The sequence below is a fragment of the Lacerta agilis genome, chromosome 9, assembly GCF_009819535.1.
Source record: "Lacerta agilis isolate rLacAgi1 chromosome 9, rLacAgi1.pri, whole genome shotgun sequence".
Lineage (NCBI taxonomy): Eukaryota > Metazoa > Chordata > Lepidosauria > Squamata > Lacertidae > Lacerta > Lacerta agilis.
This window is the reverse complement of record NC_046320.1, coordinates 72,998,433-73,011,777: the sequence shown is the minus strand read 5'-3', so window position 1 is coordinate 73,011,777 and position 13,345 is coordinate 72,998,433. Positions and strand designations below refer to the sequence as shown.

Genomic DNA, 13,345 nt, shown 5'->3' with positions numbered 1-13,345 from the left:
TGCTCCTCCCTGCCATAGCTCTGTAGCAGAACTTCTGCCCTGCAAGCACAAGGTCCCAGGTTTAATCCCCAGAGAAGCGTGAATTTCAAAGGATGGCTCTATTGCCATTGACTTCTTGGGTTCGAGAAGGTGAGCATAACAAGGGCATTGAAACTGGATCAGTCCAAAGGGACCCATCTAACCTAGCATCCTGTTCAGATTCCTGTCAGAAACCCCAGCCCAGCTCCCAAGTAAATCTGCATTAATAATAATAATAATAATAATAATAATAATAATAATAATAATAATAATAATTTACTTGTACCCCACCCATCTGGCTGGGTTTCCCACTCTGGACGGCTTCCAACAAAGATTAAAAAATACATTAAAACATCAGTCATTGAAAACTTCCCTAAACAGGGCTGCCTTCAGATGTCTTCTAAAAGTCAGGTGGTTGTTTATTTCCTTGACATCTGGTGGGAGGCCGTTCCACAGGGCAGGCGCCACTACCAAGAAGGCCCTCTGCCTGGTTCCCCGTAGCTTCACTTCTCATAGGGAAGGAACTGCCAGAAGGCCCTCGGAGCTGGACCTCAGTGTCTGGGCTGAGCAATGGGGGGTGGAGATGGCCATAGTCTTAAAAATAATAATTAACTGAACCTACGGTGCCCAGTATTCCCAATTGGCTCACATCCAAGTACTGTTGTTGTTCAGTCATTCAGTCGTGTCCGACTCTTCGTGACCCCGTGGACCAGATCACGCCAGGCACTCCTGTCTTCCTCTGCCTCCCACAGTTTGGCCAGACTCATGTTAGTAGCTTCGAGAACACTGTCCAACCATCTCATCCTCTGTCGTCCCCTTCTCCTTGTGCCCTCCATCTTTCCCAACATCAGGGTCTTTTCCAGGGAGTCTTCTCTTCTCATGAGGTGGCCAAAGTACTGGAGCCTCAGCTTCAGGATCTGCCCTTCCAGTGAGCACTCAGGGCTGATTTCCTTCAGAATGGAGAGGTTTGATCTTCTTGCAGTCCATGGGACTCTCAAGGGTCTCCTCCAGCCCCATAGTGCTAACCAACCCTAACTCTGCTTAGCTTCCAAGATCAGACACGTTCAGATTGATAAGGCCACAGGTGCTTTTTTCAAATTAAATTCTTTTAACATATAACAACATGATAGCATCGAAGGCAACAAATAGTGAGTGGAGTCTCTGTTTCCAGCTTCCCCCGTTGCAAAGAAGTCTTTGGGCTTCAAGCCTCGTGCCAATTTTATTTCATAAATCCCCCCCCCCAAGTGCTGTCTGCCTGTTGCAACAATTTGTCAAGGAACCACCCTCTGAGTTCTTCCAGGATCTCCTAACTCTGAGCTGCAAGCAGAGGAGAACTTAGCAGAGGTTTGAGCTGAAAGTGAAGCTCGCCTGCCGTGAAAAGATGGAAGGGAGCCAACTCTGGACTCTGAGACATCTTTTGTCCAGTAGTTGCCTGCTATTTGGACAAAAACTGCCCTGCATTGAGCAAACGCCGCCTTCCCTGCTGTTGCCACCAACACGACATCATTTCCGCTTCTCCCAGGACAGCTGCTGTGGCTCAGTGATTTATTCCAAGCGGAAGCAACCGACCACAGGGCAGGGGGAGAGGGAGGGAGGCCAGCTTGGCAGCTTCGCCAGCGATATCTCCCCCCCTGTTTAATTGAGTTTTTCTTGGAAGACGGCTTCCCTCCGGGAAAGCAAAGTCCCGGGAACTGGCCCAGGTCACGTATGACACACGGGCGGCCGTCTCGGGGATGTCTTGGGCTTTTTGCAAACAAGCGCGTTGTCTTATAGGGGAGAGAAGAAGCAGCGAGGGGGGCGAAAAGAGAGAGAGCAAGAGAAGCTCAGACGGGTCTTTCTGGGGGACCCAGGAAAAAAAACATGGAAAGATGCAGTGACACACCCCCCCATCCCGAATATCGAGCAGTTTGTTCCTGGAGTGTTTCCAGCTATACGGTTTGGACTTTGCCAGAGGCAAAGTTTCCACCCCTTCAAACACCAGCAGTCTAGGGAGCTTATTCATAGAATCATAGAATTCTAAGTTTGGAAGGGACCCCCAAGGGCCATCTAGCCCAACCCCCTGCAATGCAATGATCCCTGGCAGGTGGCTATCCAAGCTCTGCTTCAAAACCTCCGAGAAGCGGGAGTCCAGCACCTCCGTTGAGTCACAACCTCCTTTTGTGGGGAGTGGCTGAGGAGGCCTGGCCAGATGGGCGGGGTATAAGTAATAAATTGTTATTATTATTATTATTATTATTATTATTATTATTATCCCTTCTGCTCATTTGCAGCCCTCTTCAAATATCTGAAACACCGAAGATGGAGCAAGCTGGTTTTCTGCTTCTCCAGAGGGGAGGACCCAAACCAATGGATTCAAAGGAAGAGAAAGGAGATTCCTTCTCCACATTGGGAAGAATTTTCTGGCAGTTAAGAGCTGCTGGGCTCTCCTTCCTTGGAGGTTTCTAAGCAGAGGCTGGATGGCCATCTGTCATGGATGCTTTAGCTGAGATTCCTGCATTGCAGGGGGTTGGACTGGATGACCCCTGGGGGTCTCTTCCCACTTGACCATTCTTTGATTCCGTAAGATAAGCTTGCATGGACCAAAGCCTGCTTCACCTTTGTTAAAAAATTTCAGGCGATGCAAGACGCCTTTCGTTGCAAGAGACCAACACCCGCCCCGCCCCCCGCCCCAGTCTCTCTCTGCATGCTGGAATATGTGATATTCCTTAAACACACAGCAGCCTACGGGGCACAAATGTGCACCCAAGAACCAAGGACTCTTTGGGGGAGAGGGGGGTATTTTGTAAGGCACACTGCCTCTTCAAAGGGGAAACAACAGCAATCTTTGCAGGTCCTTGTGGTTTTCCTTGCAAACCTACTGAGAACGGGCCTTAGATGCCCAGTTAGCAGACCCTTCAAGGGCTCTTATTTTCCAGGGACGTTCCTGATTTAAAGAAACCATCCTGGTTTCTGACTTGATTCCCCATTTCCTTAGGATGTCCCTATTTTCATGGGAGAAATGTTGGAAGGTATGCAGTTATCCGACCCTCGAGTCATCTGAAGGCAGCCCTGTATAGGGAAGTTTTTTTAAAAAATAAATAAATTATGTTTTATTATGTTTTTCTATATGTTGGAAACAGCTGGGGCAACCCAATCATATGGGTGGGGTTATAAAGGGTAAAGTTATCATTGTGGAATGGGACGTCCCTATTTTCATGGGAGAATTGCTGGAGGGTATGGAGTTATCTGACCCCAGAGCCGTCCGAAGGCAATCCTGTAGAGGGAAGTTTTTTTTAAAAAAAATATGTTTTATTACGTTTATATATATTTTTGGAAGCTGGCCAGAGTGGCTGGGGCAGCCCAGTCAGGCGTGTGGGGTATAAAGATTAAAATTATCATGATGGGGTGAGACGTCCCCGTTTTCCTGGGAGAAATGTTGGAGGGTATGAGTTAGGAACCAGTCGTGAGGCCGTGAACTGGAGGAAGCTGCCTCCCCCTGCCGCCCCCCCCCCCAATTGAGGGTCTGCCCCGAAACACAATGAGGCCCATTCAAGTAGGCAGCCCACCGAGTGGAAATTTACGACCTGCCTCAAGTATCGCTTTTTCGACTCCGTGCCTTGGCTCGGCCGATGCTCCCAGCCAGAAGGACGGCATTCTTCCTGCGCTAGGGACCCCCTCCAACCCAAACAACCCGGCTCGTAATAACCCCACAGAAAGAGGCTCGCGGCCCCACAGACCCCCTCCCCGAGCCCTACCTGCAGTCCACGATGACCTCATCGATCAGCCGAGCGACAAGGGTGTCCAGGTCGCCCACGGAGCACTTGGCTTTGATGGCCAGCTGGACCAGCGCCAAGTTCTCTTCCTACATTGGGGAGAAAGAAAGGAAACCCCACACCGCTGGAGTCACACATGCGCACAGACCACTAGGCACGACTGCCAGCTTGTGGGTGCGCAAGGGGGGGGCTGGAAGTGCCTTTGAGCAGCTGCGACTGCTTCACCAGCTATAGCCGTTCCTGGACGGTTTGCCGCAGCAGCTCATGCGCTGGGTTGCTGCAATGCGCTCTGTGGGGGGCTTCCCTGGCGCTGCGGGGAGCGCAGGATGCTGCAGCCCAATTGCTGACGGGAGGGAGCCCTTGGCAGCATCTCACTCCTGTGCTCAGACCCTCCAAGGGTCCCTGTTTTCCAGGGACAGTCCCTGGTTTAGAGAAGCTGTCCCGGTTTCTGAATTGATCCCGGAATGTCCCACTTTTCCTTAGGGTGTCCCTGTTTTCATGGGAGAAATGTTGGAGGGCATGGAGACCTCCGACCCCAGAGCTGTCTGAAGACAATCCTGTATAGGGAAGTCAATGTTTTATTATGTTTTTCTATATGTTAGAAGCTGCCCAGAGTAGCTGGGGCAACCCAGTCAGATGTGTGTGGGGTATAAACAGTAAAGTTATCGTTATGGAATGGGACGTCCCTATTTTCATGGGACAAATGTTGGAGGGTTTGGAGTTCTCCGACCTCAGAGCCATCTGAAGGCAAACCTGTAGAGGGAAGTGGGTTTTTTCAAATGTTTAATGTTTTATTATGTTTTTATATACAGGTGAAACTCGAAAAATTAGAATATCATGGAAAGGTTCATTTCTTTCAGTAATTCAACTTAAATGGTGAAACTAATATATGAGATAGACTCATGACATGCAAAGCAAGATATGTCAAGCCTTTATTTGTTATAATTGTGATGGTTATGGTGTACAGCTGATGAGAACCCCAAATTAACAATTTCAACTTTGGGGTTTTCATCAGCTGTACGCCATAATCATCACAATTATAACAAGCAAAGGCTTGACATATCTTGCTTTGCATGTCACGAGTCTATCTCATATATTAAACTCCAGTAGCTAATGAAAACAATTGCTTACACAAATGGATTTTCCCACAATATTCTAATTTTTCGAGTTTCACCTGTATGTTGGAAGCTGCCCAGAGTGGCTGGGGAAACCCAGTCAGATGTGTGTTGGGTATAAACAGTAAAGTTATCGTTATGGAATTGGACGTCCCTATTTTCATTGGAGAAATGTTGGAGGGTCTGCAATCTGCTGCCAGGCCAGGTCCAAGGTATCACTATTAGTATAAAAAGCCCGTAACAACTTGGGACGGTTTCGCTACGGCATTGCCTTGCCCCACAAGCCCCCGCTTTGGATGGGGGTCTTGGCACTAACACACGTGCCCGTGCCATAGAACACAAGTCCCACTTGCGTAAAAACTTGGTCGTTCACTGTGGCAGGACCTACCCTTTGGAACTCCCTGCCAATTGATCCCAAGCAGGCGCCTTCACTGCCCTCTTTTTGGCGCCTGCTAAAAGTATTCTTCCCTGGACAAGACAAGCCAGACGCTTAGAAAGTATGCGGTAGTTTTAATCTGTTCTGTTGTGCTTTTAACCTTCTGCAATTATTATTATTATTAATAATAATAATAATTAATAATTTTATGCCCTGCCCATCTGGCTGGGTTTCCCCAGCAACTCTGGGCAACTTACAGCATATCTAAAAAGATAATAAAAACATCAAGCATTAAAAAAAAACCTCCCAATACAGGGCTGCCTTCAGATGTCTAAAATGAAATGAAATGAAATACAATACAATACAATACAATACAATACAATACAATACAATACAATACAATACAATACAATATTAATGGTTGTGATAATTGTATTGCCATACCTTTTTAGCAAACCACTTTGAGATTGTTTTTCCCCTACCGTCCAGTAGTAGATACATTTTATTAAATGCATAGAAGGGAGGAAACCAGAGGCCCCTCCCAGCCTCTGTGTGCTTGTGGCAAGCTTGCAGCCCTCCCCTGAGCCAGTGCAGAGTGCTTTCTCAGGGCTTGGACACTTTGGGCTGTCCAGGGGGGGTGTTGCCTAGTCAACCGGTCTCCCGTGAAGGCGGAGAAAGGAACTTCCCCAAAAAACGGGGGGAGGGAGAGTGTTTATCGGAGACGTTTATGGCGTCCCCCGCTCCCCGCCAACGGCACTCACCAGCCGGTCTGCGGCGCCACAGAGGCGGTTCTGCACATCCGTCCTGTGGCTGATGTCTTCCCAGTAGGAGGAGAGGACGACCACCGGCTTCACGTTGCCCCACGGCAGGTAGTAATACTGACAGCCTGCAGGGATGGAAAACACCAAAAAGCCCCCAGCCAGTGAGACAAAGAGACAGAGACACAAATATATCTGACTTTCAGGCTGAGAATCTGCTGAGTCCAGCGCTCTGATAGAAAATAGCAGCAGTGTAGAGCTCGGAGGGACACCCATGGGTCATCTAGTCTGACCCGCAGAAATGCAGGAATACATAAAAACAGGCTGCCGGATCAGGCCAATGGCCCATCTAGTCCACACCCTCCAACATTTCTCCAATGAAAATAGGGGTGTCCTGTTCTGTGATAATAATCTTACTATTGATACCCCGCCCATCTGACTCTGGGCAGCTTCCAACATATATTAAAACATAATAAAACGTTAAGCATTTCAAAAAAATCCCTATCCAGGGTTGCCTTCAGATATCTTCTGAAGGTTGTATAGTTACTTATCTCCTTGGATCAGGGGTTGGATAACTCTATAGCCTCCAATAGTTATCTGATTAAAATAGGGACGTCCTAAGGAAAAGGCTGATCGCCGAAGAATGGATGCTTTTGAATTGTAGTGCTGGAGGAGACTCTTGAGAGTCCCATGGACTGCAAGAAGATCAAACCTATCCATTCTTAAAGAAATCAGCCCTGAGTGCTCACTGGAAGGGCAGATCCTGAAGTTGAGGCTCCAGTACTTTGGCCACATCATGAGAAGAGAAGTCTCCCTAGAAAAGACCCTAATGTTGGGAAAGATGGAGGGCGCAAGGAGAAGGGGGCGACAGAGGATGAGATGGTTGGACAGTGTTCTTGAAGCGACTAGCATGAGTTTGGCCAAACTGCGGGAGGCAGTGGAAGACAGGAGTGCCTGGCGTGCTCTGGTCCATGGGGTCACGAAGAGTCGGACACGACTGAACGACTGAACAACAACAAAGGAAAAGCAGGACATTCTGATATCAGATCAGAAACTGGGATGGCTTCTGTAAATCCCGGACTGTCCCTTGAAAATTGAAACCCTTGGAGGGTCTGCTAGTGCAGTTTCCTCTTCTCCCAGGGGCCCAGCAGATATCCTAATGGGAAACCGGCAAGCAGGATCCGAACACGAGAGCGATGCTCTGCCCTCCTGCAGTTTCCAGAAACTGGGATTCGGAAGCACTGAGGCCTCCGACCGTGGAGGGCAGAGCAGAGCCATCCTGCCTAGGAGCCATCGATAGCTGTCTTCTCTTTTAAAGCCACCCAAGATGGTGTCCACTTCCAGTGGGAGGGAGTTCCGGAGGTTAATCACAGCTAAAGAATCCCCGGCACTGTTTGACAGCAGAGCTGCCACCCTCGAAGGTGCCTCGGTGGACTCTTCCTCCTTGGTGGAAAGGTTGGGTGGCCGCCTCCCCAGGCCCATTGAGCTGCGATGCTTGAGTTGGCACCTTTTATCATATGAGGAGGAATTGAAGAACCTTTTAATGAGGGTGAAAGAGGAGAGCGCAAAATATGGTCTGAAGCTCAACATCAAAAAAACTAAGATCATGGCCACTGGTCCCATCACCTCCTGGCAAATAGAAGGGGAAGAAATGGAGGCAGTGAGAGATTTCACTTTCTTGGGCTCCATGATCACTGCAGATGGTGACAGCAGTCACAAAATTAAAAGATGCCTGCTTCTTGGGAGGAAAGCAATGACAAACCTAGACAGCATCTTAAAAAGCAGAGACATCACCTTGCCGACAAAGGTCCGTATAGTTAAAGCTATGGTTTTCCCAGTAGTAATGTACGGAAGTGAGAGCTGGACCATAAAGAAGACTGATCGCCGAAGAATTGATGCTTTTGAATTCTGGTGCTGGAGGAGACTCTTGAGAGTCCCATGGACTGCAAGAAGATCAAACCTCTCCATTCTGAAGGAAATCAGCCCTGAGTGCTCACTGGAAGGACAGATCCTGAAGCTGAGGCTCCAGTACTTTGGCCACCTCATGAGAAGAGAAGAATCCCTAGAAAAGACCCTGATGTTGGGAAAGTTGGAGGGCACAAGGAGAAGGGGACGACAGAGGACGAGATGGTTGGACAGAGTTCTCGAAGCGACTGGTATGAGTTTGGCCAAACTGCAGGAGGCAGTGAAGGATAGGCGTGCCTGGCGTGATCTGGTCCATGGGGTCATGAAGAGTCGGACACAACTGAACGACTGAACAACAACAACATCATATATGGTGGGAGTGTAAGAAGGTAAGAAACTTCTGGGATATGATATATAATGAAATGAGGAAAATGCTGAAATATACATTTGTCAAAAAACCAAAAGCTTTCCTACTGGGTATTATAGGCACTGACATTAAAAAGCAAGATGTTAAACTTTTCCAATATGCAGTGACTGCGGCAAGAATTTTGATAGCACAAAGGTGGAAACAGGAAGAAACACCAACAAAGGAAGAATGGACAGTGAAATTAATGAAATATGCAGAACTGGACAAAATGACGGGAAGAATCTGAGAACAGCGGGACCAGAAATTCATCAAAGACTAGACTAAATTTACGAATTATCTGAAAGATAATGATATTCAATTGAATACGTCGATAGGACTTCAAGAAGCTTTGTAGTCAAGTGAAGAAATATTATTGTAATTATGAATTTTATAGTGACTATCATGTATATGATAATTTAAGCAATGATAGACTAAAGATGTATAGATTAAAAAGATAGAAACTTGAAAACCACGTGGAAGGTCTGAGGGAAGTCATGGCTATGAAAGGTGGAAAATATGGACGATTATGCGTGAATTAAATTTTTTTGTAGTATTTGTGCATTAAAAAAATAAAAATTATTATTTTTTAAAAAAGAGCTGCGATGCTTGCATTGCCACGGGTTGGACTGGATGGCCTTCAGGGGACCCTTCCGACCGCACAAATGTGCGATTCTATAAAGCGGAGATTGGACAGGCAGGGAACTTGCCCTGCGCCCCCCGCCCAGAGCCCTCCTTACCGTCAAACACGGCCCGGCTGTACTGGGTGGTGGAAGCCAGAGGGAGGCAGGTGCTGTCAAACTTGTTGCCATAATTGCCCATGCTGACCTCGAACTGGATGGCGTCGTCCACGTTCTGCAACATGGTGGCCGAGTAGAAGGCGGCAAAGAGATTGTATTTCCTCCGGCGAAGGTACTTCTGCCGTGTGGGGAAGAGGAAGGAGACAGGCGCCATGGATCAAGCCCACCAGCCTCTCAGAAGACCCAGAAGTTGGTGTGTGGCAATGCGGTGCAGTGGTTAGAGTGCCAGGCATGGAACCCGGAAGAGCGGGGTTCAAATTCCCACTCAGGGGGGCTGGCCACTAACTCCCTCTCAGCCTAACCCTACCTCGCAGGGTTGTTGTTGTGGGGATATCGTGGGGGGAGGAGGAGAAATATGGACGCCACCTTGTGCTTTCCTTGGGGGAAATGCAATTATTATTATTATTATTATTAATCCATGAGATGAGCTGTAACCAGCTGGTCTTTAAGCCCCCACCCAGGACCGGTGCTAGGGTTTCTTGCGCCCTAGGCGAGACCACCTTCTGGCGCCGACCCCCCCACCAAAGCCTGCTTTAGCAGGAGGTGGGGGTGGTGGAGAGGCAAGCAGCAGTTTCTCCGCTGTACAGAGAAGCTGCTGCTTGCCCGTCCTGCCGCCCACCCCCCACCAAAGCCTGCTTTAGCGGGAGCCGGGGGCTGGTGTAGGGGGCAAGCAGCACCTCTCCGCTACAGCGGAGAAGCTGCTGCTAGCCCGTCCCGCCCAAGCCTGGCCAGCGCCCCCTCCATTTTGGCGCCCTAGGCAATTGCCTAGTTCGCCTAAATGGACGAGCCGGCCCTGCCCCCACCTCCCCCAGGGCCAGCTCGTCCTGAAAGCCGGAAGAGAGTGGCTGCGGCGACGAAAGCACTTTTGCATTTTATTATTCTTAGAAATGTAGAGCTGGAAGTTCTCCCCAAGGATCATATGATTACTATTAATTGTCATTAAATCAAACTTAGGAGTCAGTCACTTTTCTCTTTTTTGCAAAGGCAACTCTCTTGTCCTCCAAATCTCATGCCGCGATCGACCTGCTGGTCTTTAAGGTGCCATGAGACTTTTCATAGACGGCAATTGGCCGTCAGAAGCAGTGCCTGGGTGCAAATTGCCGAAATGTCTGGGAAAATGCAACCCCGGTTTGGGGTGAGTCCCCTTAAAAATAGCTCCAAAACCTCAATTTTTTATCTGAGATTTTCATCAACTTTGGGCAAAAAAACTTTGGTCTTTCCCTTGTGTTGGGATTCTGCTCCGAGCGCCCGGCCCACCGGCCTCAAGAGGGACCTTCATCCTTCGAGACCCAGAAGGAACTTCTGGGGTTTTTTCCTGATGAACAGAAGTGAGTCAGACAGGAAGAATACACAGTGGACACTCGGGTTGCGAACACAATCCGTGCGGGAGGCGCGATCGCAACCTGCAGCGTTCGCAACCCGCACTGCTGCGTCTGCGCGCACACGTGATGCAATTCGACGCTTCTGCACATGCGCAAAGTGCAATTTTGTGATTCTTCACATGCACAAGCGCCAAAACCCGGAAGTAACCCGTTCTGTTACTGCCAGGTTCGGTGCAGTGCGCAACCCGAAATCGCGCAACCTGAAACGGCCGTATGACTGTATTTTAAAAGACACACACAGCAGGAGTTTGCAAGGTGGACGGCAGGGAATGGCACCTCTGCGACGTCTCTGGGGGGGACCAGGCCTTGTGTCCGAAAGGGAAAGGGGTGTCCTGGGGGGGGGGGCTTACCTCCACCAGCAGGATGTCATCAGGAGGGATGTCCCCGACCTTCTGCTCCACGTGGTCCACCAACTTGGTCTCCAGCTCCACCAGCAACCGGCCGCGATAAGCCACCCCTTCTCCCTGGGGGGGGGGGGTGGAGGAGAAGAGCTCAAGGCAAGCCCTCCAACATTTCTCCCACGGAAAGAGGGACGTCCCATTGCATCATGATCATTTCCCCCATTTATAACCCCCACCCACCCAGCTTCCAAAAACACAATAAAACATTAGCTTCCCTATACAAGACTGCCTTCAGGCGGCTCGGGGGTCGGATAACTCCATCCCCTCCAACATTTCTCCCATGAAAATAGGGGTTTCCAGAAAGTGGCCGTCCGAATCGTGGAAGCTTCCAGCTGGAAGGGACCCTGAGGGTCATCCAGTCCAACCCCCTGCAACACAGGACTATGCGTCTGCCCCATGCGGAGATCGAACCTGCAACCTTGGCCTGCAACCTTGGCCATGAAGCATTGCTGCCTCCAGCTGTGGAGGCTGAGCAGAGCCATGGTGGGTTGTCCAGATTTTCCTGGACATTTCCTGGATCTTAGGCAACCGTAACCTAAAAAGCTCAACAACTTGGGTTATTTCTCAACAACTTTGGTGTCTTTCTAAAAGTAAGCTTTAAAAGAGCTCAAAAACTTGGGGAATTTTCTCAAACGTTTGTTTGTGTCCAGATTTTCACCTCTGGGAATATGGCAACCTGAGGCTAGCTATTCTGTTCTGCATCAGTTATCCCTGCTAAAGGTAAAGGGACCCCTGACCATTAGGTCCAGTCGCGGACGACTCTGGGGTTGTGGCGCTCATCTCGCTTTACTGGCCGAGGGAGCCGGCGTACAGCTTCCGGGTCATGTGACCAGCATGACTAAGCCACTTTCTGGCGAACCAGAGCAGCGCACAGAAATGCCGTTTACCTTCCCTCCGGAGCAGTCCCTTGACAGCCATCTGTCAGGAATGCTTTGATGGTGTTTCCTGCTTGGCAGGGGATTGGACTGGATGGCCCTTGTGGTCTCTTCCAACTCTATGATTCTATGATTCTATGATTTATCTACTTGCACTTTGACATGCTTTCGAACTGCTAGGTTGGCAGGAGCTGGAACCAAACAACGGGAGCTCACCCCATCATTGCGGGGACTCGAACCGCCGACCTTCTGATCAGCAAGCCCTAGGCTCTGTGGTTTAACCCACAGCGCCACCCACGTCCCACTATCCCTGCTAGTGAGTTTTATTTATTGCATTTAGTGGTTTCGGGTTTTCTTTTCCTTTCTGGCTTTCCCGGAATGCAATACCCAGATTCAAAGATTCCTGCGCTTAAAATCCTGCCGTTTTCCGGGTTTCCTTTCCTGGCAGTGATGCGGAGGGGGAGGAGGATGTCCCTCTTTCCACGCCAGGAAATGTTGCAGACAACACCGCAGCGTTCATCTCCATTTATGGCGTCCGGTCGCACCCCGGACGCTTCTCTCGCCTTTCCTCACCTTTCCCAGGTTGAGCTCCTCGTAGGGATCCGGAAATCCTGTGAACTCCCTGGCGCTGCCGTACAGGTTGACGTAACAGGGGCCAAAGGTGGGCAGGAAACCCAGCGCATCGTCCACTGCAGGGAGACCGAGAGGGTGAGACGGGAGGCGGCGGCAGCGCTGGCTGGATAAATTTAGCCCTTTCTGGTCTGACCGGCGAGCTGCAAGGGGGCCAAGGCAAGCAGAGCGCCAGCACCCACCCGAAAGAAACACACAGGGGGGTGGTCCGCTAGGGTGAAGGGGACCAGGTCCAGGGACACAGAATTTCCGTAAAACTCATCTGTTTATCTGTTTGCTTGCTCACTTGCTTCAGTCAATTTGCATGCCATTTGATTGTAAAGTGGTTTGCAGAAAAACAACAACAACAACAACAACACAGTCGCATTTTCACTAAGGACTCGGCTACCTCAGTCCAAAAACAGCATTTTGAATGCATTATAAACATGCAACACCAGATGGCGCCAGAGAGGAGGAAAAAGTTTACACACATTTTTCCATAGGTTTTTTTTTCTTTCGCTACAACCATCTAATTTATGACTTATTTATAGCATTTTTTCCTATGTGCAGGTCCACGCTAAGAAAAATTAAGAAAAATAATTTCATTCCGTAAGTTAAAACTTTTCAGGTTTTGTTGGGTTGATTGCCTTTTTTAACAATCAAGTGGGTTATAAATTTTACAAAATAGATAAATGATTTAAAAAATCAGAACAAAGCAGCCGTTACAGTTGAAGCCGGGACAGTAAAAAGCCAGACGTACTGCTAACAGTACTAACAGCAGCAAAGCAGAGCATTGCACACAATTTTGAAAAAGAAGAAGTCCAGATTTTGAGCATGCCCCAAACACGAGTATTGGTGTCGAGTGTGAAAGGGATGCTAAGTTTGCACGTGCAAAGGAACATACTGTTGGTAGCTTTGAAAGGTTTCACAGGGACAGGAAACTCCTCTGTG

At 49.0% G+C, this 13,345-nt stretch overlaps 1 protein-coding gene across 1 annotated transcript in view; it reads right to left on the bottom strand.

Moving 5' to 3' along the window:
- DYSF (dysferlin) overlaps positions 1-13,345 on the bottom strand; it is a 157,673-nt gene that overhangs the window by 103,329 nt on the left and 40,999 nt on the right. The window contains 6 exon segments of the mRNA XM_033159603.1: positions 3,753-3,859; positions 6,023-6,147; positions 9,068-9,245; positions 10,860-10,973; positions 12,359-12,474; positions 13,299-13,340. Coding sequence (XP_033015494.1) covers positions 3,753-3,859; positions 6,023-6,147; positions 9,068-9,245; positions 10,860-10,973; positions 12,359-12,474; positions 13,299-13,340 — 682 coding nt within the window.